Source organism: Nematolebias whitei, chromosome 13, assembly GCF_014905685.2.
Source record: "Nematolebias whitei isolate Nwh7 chromosome 13, NemWhi1, whole genome shotgun sequence".
Classification (NCBI taxonomy): Eukaryota; Metazoa; Chordata; class Actinopteri; order Cyprinodontiformes; family Rivulidae; genus Nematolebias; species Nematolebias whitei.
In genome coordinates, this window is record NC_056510.1 from 17,472,807 (window position 1) to 17,487,941 (window position 15,135).

Genomic DNA, 15,135 nt, shown 5'->3' on the forward strand with positions numbered 1-15,135 from the left:
TATCTATCTATCTATCTATCTATCTATCTATCTATCTATCTATCTATTATATATATATCTATCTTTCGTCAGTTTTTAGTCTTTTCTCGCTCCTGTCTGTGTGACTGCAGTCTCTCATCTCTTTTGCCAGCCTCAGTTTAGTTCCAGCTGCATTCTGCTTGTATTAATTACCGTCTGATTGGCTCAGTGAAAAGCTCTTTATCATCTTCATCATAATTGGTCTCTTTTCACCTCAGACTTCATCACTGACAGAGATATGTCACGCTCTGTAATGTGGTCGTGTCTCTCAGGTCTTGGTCCAGAAAGGGGTGTGGTGGTGGACCCAGTAATTCTCTCCATCTTTTCGTTTGTATCTGCTTGCTTCTCGTTTGTGTGACTAACTCGCCCTCGTCTCTTTCCTTTCTCCCTCCAGGTGTCTTTTATTTGTCGTTTTTGCGCTCTCCCCGTCTCCTTCTTCCTCCTTGGCTGGTCCATGAGCCTTTGCCCTTCCCTGTGGCTCATGCAATGATTTCAGATTGCTCCAATATGCAATAAGCCTCACATGGAGAAGGAAAAACACATAAACTGAGGGGAAATATGAGGGGAGTTGCTGGGGGAAGATAAAGGCTAAATGTTAGAGCTTATTGGGAGGGAACACAAAGAGATAGAATAAAGAAGAACGCAAAGGCCTTTATCATTATGCAAACACATTCAGTTGAGCGTTAGCGTGCTTGGATGTAAATTATAATCTCACTCTACTGGTTCTTTTTTTTTTTTTTTAGAAGACAAACCATGAGGTAGCAGATTTGCACAAATGCTGTTCCATACAAATCATTTTCTTTCCTCTTTTTTTTTTAACCCACAATCACAACTTTTTTTTATGTTCCATTTTCCATCAGTAAACTTTGATGCCCCGACACACTGCAATCCTCTGTGGGTGTGTTCACTGACTTGCTTGCACGTTGAGTTTACGGCAACACTTTGCAGGGATGAGGTGCCGGGTCAGTTGCTTATCAGAACATCAGTGTGGCGGTTTGTGCCGAGTTCTGAACGTGGAGGAGAGGGAGTGCTCGTAACCAGATCCTGCTCCAGCTGTAGACAACACCCAACACGCAACTAGTTTCAGCACCTTCCATTCCTCCAGGGCCCTCAGTGTGTGTGTGAGAGGGTGGAGTGTGCTGCAGCTTTTATGTACAGAACATATGGAAGTACAGAAAAGCTTTATGAATTTGTGTGTGAATAAGTCGACTGCAAAACAGTTGTGTCTGAAAGGTAAACACGTGAATAAAAGGAGCTGAGGGATGTGCGCCGTGTGTGCGTTGACTTGTCTGTGTTTACACCTTCAACTGCTGACACATAAATCATGCCTTTGGTGGGTAAGTGAAACACACTGGCGCACAAACACACACAGCTCTCACTTTTTCTCCCCATAGGGGCATGTTTGGGGTTTCACCCACGCACACACGCAAACGTGGGAGAACAATGTTGTGGAGATGTCATCTGACATGGCTGCACAAAGAGTTGCGAGTCTGAGGTGTGAGATCACATGTACAGTATGTAGGTGAATGAACGAGTTACACTCAGGTGATCTCACACGATCATGCAGGAACTATAAGAATGAGAAAATGAAGTTCCATTCATTTTTTTTCTGCTTTGAGAACACGCCTTAGCTCTGGTAGTTTGCTGCCTGGAGGGTTTGTATTCACTTCCAGCTTCTTTCTTATTTAAATGCACGTAATAACATACAAAACCATTCAGTACGCCAGATAAATAGTGCTGGGGAAAGGCCAAACTCAAATTCCCTACCACGTCTTGGCCCCTAATTCAATGTTAGTCACAAAAAGTTACTGGTCGCAACTTGGGACACCTGTGGTGGCCATAAGGTGTAAATTAACAACATTTGAAAACAATTTGAAAAAACGGTATTACGTTTGATAAAATGGAATTACTTTAAGCCAAAGTGGAAGTGGCCAAAGCGGAAGTGGCCAAAGCGGAAGCGGACGAAATCACATTTGGGAAAAAATGGAAATACATTGGAAAAAACAGAATTACATATGAAAAAACAGAATTACATTAAGCCAAAGTGGAAGTGGCCAAACCAGAAGTGGCCGGAATCACATTTGAAAAACAAAACAAAAAAACTGAATTACATTAAGCCAAAGCAGAAGTGGCCAAACCGGAAGTGGTCGGAATCACATAAAAAGAAAATACATTAAGCCAAAGCGGAAGTGGCTGGAGTCACATTTGAAAAATGACCACTTCCGGTTTGGCTTAATGTGATTCTGTTATTTCAAATGTGATTCTGGCCACTTCCGCTTTGGCCACTTCTGCTTTGGCTTAATGTAATTCCGTTTTTTCAAATTTGATTCCGGTTACTTCTACTTTGGCCACTGCCACTTTGGCCACTTCCGCTTTGGCTTAAGGTAAATTTTTTTTTTCAAATGTTGTTGTGTTTTTATTATTTTTGTTGTGTTTTGTCAAATGTAATTCTTTTTTTTTTTTTTCAAATGTTGTTCATTTACACCTTAAAACCACCATAGACACAACATTCAAGAGGTCAATATACCATTGGTTGTTGCAGGATCCATCCATTTTCTTTAACCTTCTCAGGGTCAGTGGGAGCTGGTGCCTCTGTCCTGTGGTCATTGAAGAGGTGGGGGACACTCTGGACATGTTGCCAGTCCATCCCAGAGCCACATAGAGACAAACAAGATGGACAATCAGTCATAAGTAACATCCACGCACAGGGACAGTTTAGAGTAAGAGTTACCAATTCACATGCATGTTTATGGTCTTGGGGGGGTGGGGGGCTGTCATAGTCACCGGAGACAACCCATGAATGAAAGATTTTTTAAATGCAAACGGATGAGACAAAAACATGCCCAAATAAAGAGTGTAAATCTAATCATTTGTGACAATATGAAACATGCAATGTATTAGTATTCACTAAACCAGATTTGAATGTCTGTTGAAACAATTTATTGTTATAACTGAGAAATGCAATCCTAGTTTTGCCATTGTTTTATGTTTTAAGAAGGTAATTAAGTATAATACCCAACATACTACATTGAAATAATTCAAATCAAATATTATAATGTACATATGACCTGAATGTGCAAAATGTTGGAATAGAGGTAGGAAGTAAACAAAAGGGGAAGATTGGTTTTAATCCTCTAAAACAATACTTCATGACAGGCAGATGAGAGTATATTTGTAAACGGTAAAACATGATAATGCAAAACAAAACCATCTTTGTAATCTCGTGTTCCCTTTTTAAATTGATATTCGGGTAACTGATCTCCCAAAAGTGTCATTTTCCATAGATTTTTCCCCCATGTTTAATAAAACACTGAGTGTAAATGTTTAAATTTTTTTTTTTTTACCATACTCCTTTGTTTTGTTTAAAAAAACAAAAACACTAGTTTAAATCCCAAAATACTAAGGCTCATGAACCATTTAATACAGTATATGTGGTTTTTATAATCAATGTCATGAATAATCAAACAAAAATCCCAAAATTATTATAACTTAAAGAGTCCTGACAGCAAAATGATTGATATTATTACAACTTTTATTGACAAAAGTCAACATAATCCTAGAAATTACAGTAACATCCACACATGGCTGGCCTCTGGACATTATGTTTCATATATAATCCAGTTTGCTTCTAAACATTCCTGATTCAACCTCCAGCATCTTTTTCTCTTTGTCGACCCTTTATTTACTTCTGATCAGCATTGGCATCAAAAAAGCCCTGAAACATTTATTTGATGAGTGCAAGAGCTGCCAGTTTGTTGATTACTTAATTGGGATCCATTATTTCATTAATCAGATTTTAATTTCAAATATTATATCTAAAAAAAAAAAGGTGACATATTTGCTTTTTGGAGCAGTGTTTATATTGCATGTAACAAGGGTTCAAAATAAGTTAATATATTACTTGAATTTATTGAAAAATACATTTTAACAAAAATCTTTGTGGAAAATTTTATCCTACATTCTACTTGAAAAGAAGCAGCGAGTTCAGTTTCCCCACTGGGCTTTTTCTTCCTTGTCCACTTTGTTGCAGGGTCCGTGTCTTCTCTGGCCCAAAACCAGCAAGGCGCAGTTTCCCTAACTTTGCCACTTGATGGTTTTACATTCTACCCACTGAACTTTAATTTGGAAAAATCTCGACAGATTAATTTCAACATCCTAAGCTTGCCCTTTGGTTTGTGTACCAACTAAAGAGATGGGAAGCGGTCGTCAGAGAGCTGATGGGCAGACGTGATCCATCTGAGGCGGCCATTGTTTCCAGTTTGGGCTCACTGGCTGCTGATTTCTCCTCAAAATGTTACAAAAACTGCTCAGCTCAGAAGGCTCTGTGTTTATTTGATCAAAGTGTTTGCCGATCATAAAAAGCACAGTGTGTTTGACTGCGAATCACATGGTCAGCTCCACAGTCTGTATGGAAGAGTCACATGGTTTAACTTAGGAGTTTGGCCTCAGGGGACCCTTTTAACTGTTTAGCAGCGCCGAGATGTGCGTTTGCGTACAAAAGCATGCAGTCATGTTAGAGACACAGATGACTCATCAGCCTCAGGGGAAAGTTGTGGCAATGAAAGAAAGGGAGCAAAAAAAAGTTAAAGTAGAAACTGAAAAAACAAGGTGAAAGAAAAAGGAAAGGAAGGAGGGAGAGGGGCTTTCACTGCTGCGTTAATGCAAAACAGGACGCCACTTCCTCCGAGAGGGAATGCAAACTTGTGTGCAAACGCTGTTGTTTTCATGTTAGAAGTGAAGGAGACGGAGCTCGATGAGTTTATAACCGTGCATGTTTGTGTGCTAGTAGTAAAGTTAGCTTAAGCAATAAATGAGAACAGAATGTTCCATGGAGCAACAGAAAGAGTTTGCATGCAGGAGGAGTTTTCCTCCCTGAGCTTGTACAGGCCTTCACGCACTCACACAGAGCTGGAGGAGTTGCATGAGCTCAACATTACCTCCCTCCCCAATCGCATGCATGTAAGTGCAAGTCTGTGAGAAAACATCCCCACTGGTTTCCACATTCACTGCCGTTCCAACGAGCTACATGTGTTGCCACTCACGGACGCACATCAGCAGAAATCCCACTCTGACGTGACCAGTTTTGGTTCACACGTTTCGAAGCTTAACTCGGTCTCTGTCACTAATCTTCAATCTGCAGAGCGCCAAATCACATCTAGTTCATCTTAACGTCGCTCCATCTCGTTGTGTGGAAACGCACGCCACAGTACGACTTTGATTAAGGCGATGAATTCCACAAAAGTTATGAAGAAGTTGATTCAGGCACACCCATTCGTGCCTGACTCGGTGTGATTCATTAAGGGCTCTCACTAATGTTTAGCTTGGATGCAAAGGTGGAGTGACACTTAGCTTAAAAACGAGACAGGAAGTGAGTGGATCAAAGGGCGCCTTATTAAATTAACGTCAGTCACCGCGCAGCTGTGTGCCAGCATATGCATGTTTGTGTGTGGATGAGTGGAGAGTCACTCTCATGTGAAATGTGTGCATGTTTTGGTTTTTTTCCTTTGTAAAGATGTTTCTGAGAATTAAGCATCGGGGTGTCACCAGTGCATTTAGCCTTGCAGAGGATTTATGGTGAGATAGAAATACTTTAGATACTGTTCATGCTGGTTTCCCTCGAGGCTTCACTAACTCTGATACGATCTCACTTGGCAACCAGAGTGTCCCTTTGAGTATTCACTCAGCTCTGAATGTAGTAATTGTGGATAAAAACACATTTTTTATGCCAGACTAATTAAAAAAAACAAAAACAGTATTGAGCATCTGCTACCTTCCGATAACGAAACGATTTTAATTTTCTCCTCTTGGAGGCGTTTTGGCCTCGTTCCCACCTGTTCTCACACTTTTTCTACCCATTAACAGAAAAGTCCACGCAGAAAAAGAGCAACAACATTAAACTCTAAGTGTTTTAGTCAAGTGAAAGTATTTACAACATTTTAAGGGGGGGGGGGGGGCACTGAATGATCTGGAACAAGGCTGCTGAACTCATCTTAAAGAGCACTCACGTGAAACAGGGGAATGTCTCAGCAGCATCTCAAGCACACTCAGCTAACACACACTTCCAACACACAATGAAGAAGTGCACACCTGCTTCATTTTACTTTTTCATTAGTGTGGAGCTGCAACACAGGCCGAGGCTTCATTTAATGCTGGCGCAGGTCCGATGGGATTGACGTTATCGTAACATCAGGGATCAGTCAAGGACAGGGTGTGGCTCAAAGCATGTGTGTGTCGTGTTAGAAAGTAATAGGAACTCAACATAAAATGCTATATCAAAATAAATTGTAATTTCTGCTTTTAGTTTGTTCACTATGAATAAAAGAGTTATGTGGTCTTCCTCCTTTTGCTTCTACAACGATTGAGTTTTTGTGAGTAGCTCTTCTTGTATGTTTGTACTTTTCAATAATGGAAGCTCCATTTTTCTTCACAACTTTGTCGTCATGATGTTACCACAGATGATGCGGCTGAAGAAGCACTGGATGTCGTACCAGAAGAAGCAGCGGTCGAAGGAGACCCTGATGCTGGCGCCGAGGATGAAATTGCAGCTACTGTAAGTCATAAACATATATTTATTTTTATGTATTACTTTATAGATTATTTTATTATTATTATTTGAATTATGTCAAATTCAGAATTTAATTTAAAATCTTACTTCCAACCTACAAAGCTCTCAACAACCTAGCTCCATCTTGTATTGTTCCATATTTTACTAACAGAGCACTTCACTCTCAAACTGCAGGTTTACTCGTGGTTCCTAGAGTTTCCAAAAACAGAATGGGAGGAAGATCTTTCAGTTATCAGGCTCCTCTCTTGTGGAACCAACTTCCAGTTTCTGTATGTAGGGATGACACATTGCCCAGTTTTAAGACTGGGATTAAGACTTTCCTTTTTGATAAATCCTATAGTGAGGGTTGGCTTGTTATGCTGCCATAGACTACTGGAGGGCAAATTGATCTCATTTCCTTAAATGAATTGTTAAAATTGAATAGTTTTCATTTGATACTATTTTATCTTAACATTTGATTCTTGACCTGCCATTGTGCATCTGTTCCTACCAAACCCAGCCGGTCAAAGCAGATGGCTGCTTGACTTGAGCCTGGTTCTGCTAAAGGTTTCTTCCTCATTGCAGAGTGTTTCCTTTCCACTGTCGCCTTCATGCTTGCTCAAAATGAGAGTTCTGTGATGGAGTCAAACTCAAAACAGTCTGCTCCTCCGATAAATAATGTTAAATTATTATTTTTATACATGAATGTTTCTGTTCAGTGCTCTGAGATGACTTCTGTTGTGACTTGGCACTATATAAATAAGCTGAACTGAATTGAATTATTGATTATTTTGCGTTAATAATTTTATTTATTGTTAACTTGTTTAGATTTTTTTTTTCTCATAAGTCTAAGATCATAAATTCACAATAAACCAAGTTGTCATCAGAGATTTAATGGACAGAGTTATATGCCCAGTGAGCTCACAGCTCTTAGCGACATAGTTCAGAATTGTGAGTTTAATGTGATGCTGCAACATTTTGCTCGCATCAAACAACAGCTGATCGATATTCTGAATGGCAGAAGACATTCCAAGTGGAGGACACAATCTTTGGCTAACGAGTCAAGATGAGATCATTAACAAAATGTTAAAAGAAGAAGAAAAAAAACATGTTTTGCCACAAACTAATCTGACTTCTATCTCTCCTGTCTGATTATTCACGAGTCTTTTGAAACCCTGCGGTCCTCAGTCCTGCTCCTCGAGGGCCACTACTCTACATGCTATTAGTTATTCCCCTGCTCTTCAGCAGGTCTTCGAGTTTTTCAGAAGCCTATTAATCACTCATTCATTCACATCAGGCATGTTGAAGCAGAGAAACATCTAAAACATGCAGGATAGTGGCCCTTGAGGACCAGGACTGAGGATCGCTGTTGGATCATCAAACCAGTTTATGTGACTGCATTGATCCCAGTGTCAGACATGATTGTTAGAACTTTTTTTTACCACACAAACAATTTTCCACAGTTTAACCAGACAAAGTTGTGAAGCAGATTTACACTTTTAATATCTGTCTCTAGTTGTACAATTTTTTTTTTTGTTAAATACAGGAAGCACCACAAGATGAGGGTGAGCCAGAGCCAGAGCCAGAGCCAGAAGCTGGTCCTGAAGCCAGTGTAGATGAAGTCGAGCCTTCTGCGCCTTCAGATCCAGAAGACCCTCCTTCAGCGGATGAAGAACCAACAGAGGCAGGAGGAGACGGGGAAGGTTCAAATGAAGCAACAGAAGCCTCCGTAGAAGAAGACCCAGAAGCAGTAACCCCTGCAGCAGATCCTGAAGCAGATTTACCCAAAGATGCAGAAACAACTCCTGCACCAGAGCTCGAACCAATGCCCTCAGAAGGAGACACAGAAACAGAGCCTCCAACTCCTGACTCACTAATTTTGACGACTGGGGCAGAGACAATTCTAACAACACAAGGTAATCAAAATAACAACCAAACATAACTATTTTTGATGACTGACCTTTTTTTTTTTAAATCAAAGTCTTTTTAGTGAGCTTTTTTGTTTTTTGAACAGACACAAAAAAAGAAAAAAAGGAAAAAGAGCGTAACAAAACCCTCCCACCCCACCCCACCCACACCAGATCAGCCACACATACATAAATGTCTGAAACAGGCATTGACATGTTTTCCACATACAACACAAAAGGCTGCCATGTGTCGCAAAATTTCTTAACAGAACCTTTCAGGGTATATCTATTTTATTTATTTTTTCTAGATGAACATGATACATAACTTTTTTTAATCCAGTGAACAAATGCTGGGGTGTGTGGATCCTTCCATCTGCACAAAACAAGTCTTCTGGCTAGAAGAGAGCCAAAAGCAGTCACATCCCTCTCATACTTACTGAAGGACATATCCACAGGGACCACTCCACACAGTAAGATGAGTGATGGGTGTCCAGTTTTTCCACATATCCCAGAGTAGGTATCAAAAATAGATTGCCAATAGGTCTGCAGTTTGAGACAAGATCAGAATGTGTGTAAGAGCATAGCTGGAGTTTGTTTACAGCGATTACATGCGGGGTCCAGGTCAACTTTGATCTTGGACTTCTTGTCTTTGGACCAGTGCAGCCACAGTGCACTACCTTGAATTGAATTACAGCATGTCTCAGACAGATTGAAGATGAGTAAATGTTCTCAATGATCCTCCTCCAGATTGAGTCTGATTTGTATTCATCCAAGTCTGTTTCCCATTTCAGTTAAGGGAGTCCAGACTGGTCTCATGGTATGAGCAGTGTATAGATCTTGCTAAGGCCCCGCTTAGTATCAGACCTGCACTCCAAAATCTCTTTACCACAAAATGTTTGACCATTTCTAAGCCTAATTTTGTCAACAATAGGTACCTAAAACTTTTTTTTTTTTTTTATTCTTAATGCTATAAAATGTTTAGGTCAATTTGAGGTCAACAGTATTTTAAATCTCCTAAAACTCCCCTTTCCATGACTAGGTGCTGGTTCAGGTGTCGTTGATGCAGAACTTGTGCAGACAACACAAAATGCAGAGAAGGAAGTTCTCTTAACCACTGTGGTACCCACTGATCAAGAAACGGTCAGTAGCCATTCAAGAAACTCCAACAAGCATTTAATTGGAGGTTGCTTTATCACATGAGGTAACATTTTATTCGTGTTTATGTTTGTATGGTGTGTCTTCAATAGATTGGAGGAGATGAGAAAACCACACCTGAACCCAAAGATGAGCAAACAACACTTCCATTTATTCTGGAGTCTGAAGGTGAGATTTGTACACATTGGACCACACATGTTGAGGAAAAATATGGGTCCACCCCAAATTTTGAAATTTAGATGGCAATACCCATAGGCATTCAAACAAAATGTCCATTATTTTAATAAACATATGTATTTAGTTTAATTTAATTTTACATTTTAAAAAAGACAGTTACAAAATAAAGGAATTCATGCTGAGTTTGGTGGGTTTTATTATTACATGTATTGGAGATGTTCGCCAGATGAGGCAAAAAAAAAAAGTGTGGCTGGGTTTTAGGTCTTTTCCTTTTTTGAGGTTCTTTCATTAAAAAAAAAAAATCTAAACTAAATGTTTGACCAATATAATCAAACTTCAGCTGCTGATACAAGAGCTGTAAAACTATCATTGGTCCAGATAGATTTCCTGCTGGCGACACGAGAACCGCACATTAAAATAAGGTCACCAGTGTTTGTATCCAGTTACTCCTGAATACGTTGCATCATTTGTCATAAAGTGCTTTGTGCTTGGAAACAAGGGGAATCCCTTTGTTAGCTGTCTTTCAGAAAAACGGCGCTTCTATGGCAATGTTAAAAAAAAGCATTTGACTAATGGCCAAACTTCAGACAATCAAACTTGTTCAAAAACTTTAATAACCTTCTGAGTCTTTATTTAAATTTGATTGTTAATCACCACTGTTACCTTTGAAAATGTGACAATAAAGAATTACAAACATTAAAGGTTATTATTGAAGGCCAGCCTTTAAAGTAATAGTTAATGTTTGTTTTATATGGTCTCAAGTTTGGTTGTGGTAAGAAAGACAAGATAGAACTTTGTTGATCCTGCAGGAAATTGTTGTCAGAGTAACACATGGAATCACACAAGATATAAAAGAACAACAGACAATATACAAAATAACAGAGAATATAAAAATACCAACAATTAAGGTCTAAAACATGTCAGGTGCAGACAGAAACATTAAAATGTTTATTGTAGCGCAGGATTAATTTTATTGTCCTATGTGTAGAAAGGGGGAGGAGTTGAAAAGTTTGATAGTCACAGGGAGGAAGGACTTCCTATGGCGTTCTGTGGAGCACCTCAGGTCTCAGTCTACGACTGAATGTGTTGCGGTAAGAGGCCAGGGCGTCATGCAGGGGGTGTGACATGTTGTTCAGGATCTGGAGCAGTTTCCTCAGCATCCTCTGCTCAGACACCTCTGTCAGAGACTGCAGGTCCACTCCCAGAACTGAGCCAGCTCTCTTGATGAGTTTATCAAGTCTGTTGGCATCAGCTTTCTTCACCCTGCTGCCCCAGAACACCACAGTATAGAAGAAGATGCTGGAGACCACCGAGTGGTAAAACATCTGCAGCATGGTCCTGCAGACGTTAAAGGACGTTAAAGGACCCGAGTCTCCTCAGATGAAAAAGGCGATTCTGCGCTTTCTTGTAGAGAGCATTGATGTTAGCTTTCCAGTCCAGTTAGGTGGACCCCCAGGTACTTGTATCAGTCCACAATCTCCACCTTAGTCCCCTTGATGTTGATAGAGTTGGGGAGGGGATCTTCTTTCTGTAGTCCACCTGCAGCTCTTTAGTTTTTCCAGCGTTGAGTTGTATGTAGGTGGTTCTGTCTACCACACCTCTGTATTCAGCTTCCTGGTCACCAGTGATGCAGCCCACAATGGCAGAGTCATCAAGAACTTCTGCAGATGGCAGGATTGTGAGTTGTACCTGAAGTCCGAGGTGTAGACTGTGAACAGAAACAGTGAGAGGACCGTCCTCTGAGGAGCCCCTGTGCTGCTCAGTATGGTGTCTGAGGTGGTGTTCTGCAGCCTCCCATACTGTCGTCGACCTGTGAGGTAGTCTCTGATCCAGGTGGCCAGCGAGTCATTCACCTGCATGTCCTGGAGCTTACTGCAGAGTAGACCAGGTCTTATGGTGTTAAAAGCACTGAAGTCAAAGAACATGACTCTTATATTGATGCCTGCCCTGTCCAGGTGCGTGTAGGCTCTGTGCAGCAAACTGTATGGGGTTCAGTACATATATACAGTACATCCATCCATTATCTTTTACCCGCTTCTTCCATTTTGGGTCACGGGTACAGTACAGTACATGTAATTATGAATAATTAGTATTAAACGTTGTTTATGTGAGATAATTGAAACTAAATAACCAACTCTCTAAACAATTGTAATGTACTATAAAAGTACAAACAATAGCATCTACCATTTTAAACGTTTAGGTTTGAGTTGTTTTAAATGTTTATTTTGTTGATACCATTATGAATAACTATGACTTTTATCACTGATCAGGCTTTTTGTGTATTTATACTCTGCCTGCTGCTGATCCAGGTCTCTCTTGTAAATGAGTTCCCGAGGCTCAATGGGATTAACTTGTATAAATAAAGGTTGAATGATAAGATACTGACTAATCAAAAGTTATTCAGCACCCCAAGATAAAATAAGAAAATGACTCCAAGAAGTTACTCGCTTATATTTAAGTAATAACAGTTTTACTCAGAAGGAGTCGGTCTGTTTAGAAAATGCAGTCGGTTGTGCTGCTGAATGGAAACGTGTTGTATGAACAAATGTAACGGCATGTATTCCTCCCTGTTCTGATGGATAATGACAGAGAGACATTGAACAACAGTAGCTCACGGCTCTATGAAGTTACAGTTTGGCAAACAGGATCTGTCCTAACTGGATGTGCCAGATGGTTTAGTGTCTATAAAAATACTTTTGGAAAGGACAGGCCTTTAAAACACACACATGTGCACACATACACATAGACAGACAGTTAGATATCGGATGCAGCATTTATCAAAAGTTTCAGAGTCTCAGGCAAATCTTGACCAATGTCTGACAATTCTCCGAAAATGGGACCTGCCATTATTGGCTGGGGTCAATCCTAAAACCAGTTTTTAAATGCCAGTATGGAGACAATAAGTCCAAACTTTTGTATTTCTGCCACAAACAGATGGTTTGGAGACTGGGAGTATTGCTTCTTTTGGGATTGTGGTCTTGCAAATTCTAGAAGATTCCAGCTGCTCCTTAATTTGTTGAGTTAAGGCCACAAACTCAAAGAAAAGGCTGAAACTGTAAATTTGTAATCTGACAATATGTATTCATGTCATTTATGCGTGAAAACTGTTAAAACTTGTTTGTAAAATATCCCCTCTTCCCCATCTCCAGTTTAAGAAGGAAGTAATCTTTCTAGAAGGTTTGATTTTTCCACAGGACTTTGACAACAACACGCCTTTCTCTGAAAGCTTCTTTGGAAGTTACACAGCTAAATCCAACAATGCACACTTCCCTGCTGATGCTAACGATATTCAGACTTTATTCTAATAAGAAGCAAATACTTTCTTATAGGAAAGTTGTATCAAGAGCATTAGAAACAACATAGCTTCTATGCATAACTGATGGAGTAATACTAGTGAATGTTTCATCCTTTGAGTTTGTTTTACATGAGAAAAATCTACCCCCAGCAGTTTTCCAAATCCTTCAGAGAATCTGACTGATAATCTCCTGGAGTTTTGGTTAACACAACAAAAGCAGCAACAGACCACAGTCAAATTTTCCCCAGAATAAAATCCAGATAATGTCTGTTTAGTCCCATGTGTTTACCCAGATTAGATAATTGTCTGATGAATGTACAGTGAGGAACGTTTACAGCTTACCCCCTTTTCCTGATTGCTTGCATTTTTTTCAATCTCGCAATTAAGTAACTGTTGCATGTACGATAAAGTACATACATCAATGTCATTTCAAGAACAGTCATCCTGATCTATAATTTGTCAAGCTTGTCTGCTAACACTACCTTCAGGCAAAAAAAAAAAAGAACTGTAATTTTCATACTTTTTTTGTGTGTGTTCTGTATGTATGGTATGTACCTCTCCTAGTCACCACTCTGGAGTATTTTCTATTGCTAGATCACAGATAAATCAAACAACTTCATATCGTCTGAGACACAGTGGCAAGCGATCATATCCGGATTCTGGTAACTTTGTCATGTTCACGTGTGACAGGGGAATTCCCAGGAGGGTTTTGTGTAAGAAGTTTTAGATACAACAAAAGTACCAATGGTTGTTTCAAGTTTATTTAGCTAAAATCTTTTTGAAATGATTGGTCCTCCTCATATTGTGTTTAAACAAAGACTATGATCTGATGCAGTTATGTAAATGTAAATGTGATTAGTTCCTAAAAGACAAAGCATCTGTTTGTGCCACATTCTTGGTATTTTATAACCTGATAAGAAATGATCTCTTTACATTTGCCCTGTTGCGATAAACAATAAATAAATTAATCACACGATAAATTAAAATTATTGACCTCTTTTTCATTTATCAGCTTTATCATTTTTTTTCGTGTCTCTCTCTCTCTTTCTACTGAAGACACTGGATGATAAAAAGGCTCACCTCCGGTGTTCTTCACTGATGCTTCCCTTTTTCTTTTCTTTAAAATCCATTTTAACCGCATTTTTTGGGTCGTTAAAAGCAGTTAAGCTGAGAAGCTAAGCTACGAGCTAAGCTAACAGGACGACCTCGGGGGGAAAAAATCTCTGTCTTGTCAAAACTCCAAAAAATCACGGTTGAAACCCGTGCCTTCATCTAAAAAGTTATTTTTCTCTGCAAAAAGAAGCTGCCAACTTGTTTATTGTTTTTTTAATTAAAAGTTTTGTGTGACGAATGCTATGTTAAAGAGCTCAAACCATACCAAACGTCCACCCATTTGAGAACCGAAAAACATTAACGAGAGACAGCCCATGTCACATCAAGGGGTCATCCCTCCCATTTTCTTAAACAGACATGCTGCTCGCTCCCTCACTATCCATCCTTCAGTTCAAACAGTTTCATACTGCCATCGAGTGGTCAAAAAAGGTACTACACACAAAACTAATTACCAACATTTATTCTTAAATTTGACAATAATTACTTATTATTGTCAAATTTCAAACATTATCTTTATTGCAATAATTTCTGAGACAATCGCCCAGCACAATTTGTTATCATGACAGGCTTACTTGATATTTTAACTAACTATAGATATATACAGAATATGTTTAATCTTACGTTGCTCTTTTCCAAAAGAAATAAAATAAAAACACATATATAATTCTCCATGTAACTAAACAGAATGTGATCTTGCTGTTGTGTCGCTCATTATAGAAGGTGAACGTAATACGGGATGTTTTAATCCAATGTGTAACACTGTTTGTTTTAACTCTTCCTACAGTTGAGGTGAAGCTCGGACCAAAAGTTAATGCAGGTAAGCTCGTATTTATACATATTTCTATTCTGTTTTATAAAGTTCTGCTTTTTTGAAGCCAAGATTCACAGCTACACAAAACAACATGCACCAAGCATATGCATACTAT

At 39.3% G+C, this 15,135-nt stretch overlaps 1 protein-coding gene across 1 annotated transcript in view; it reads left to right on the forward strand.

Moving 5' to 3' along the window:
- The window catches only part of si:ch211-39i22.1 (cell surface glycoprotein 1), a 23,121-nt gene that overhangs the window by 383 nt on the left and 7,603 nt on the right, over nt 1–15,135 (forward strand). The window contains exons 2-6 of the mRNA XM_037686382.1: nt 6,474–6,568; nt 8,109–8,478; nt 9,509–9,609; nt 9,717–9,792; nt 14,994–15,026. Coding sequence (XP_037542310.1) covers nt 6,474–6,568; nt 8,109–8,478; nt 9,509–9,609; nt 9,717–9,792; nt 14,994–15,026 — 675 coding nt within the window. The remainder of the gene's footprint in view (nt 1–6,473; nt 6,569–8,108; nt 8,479–9,508; nt 9,610–9,716; nt 9,793–14,993; nt 15,027–15,135) is intronic.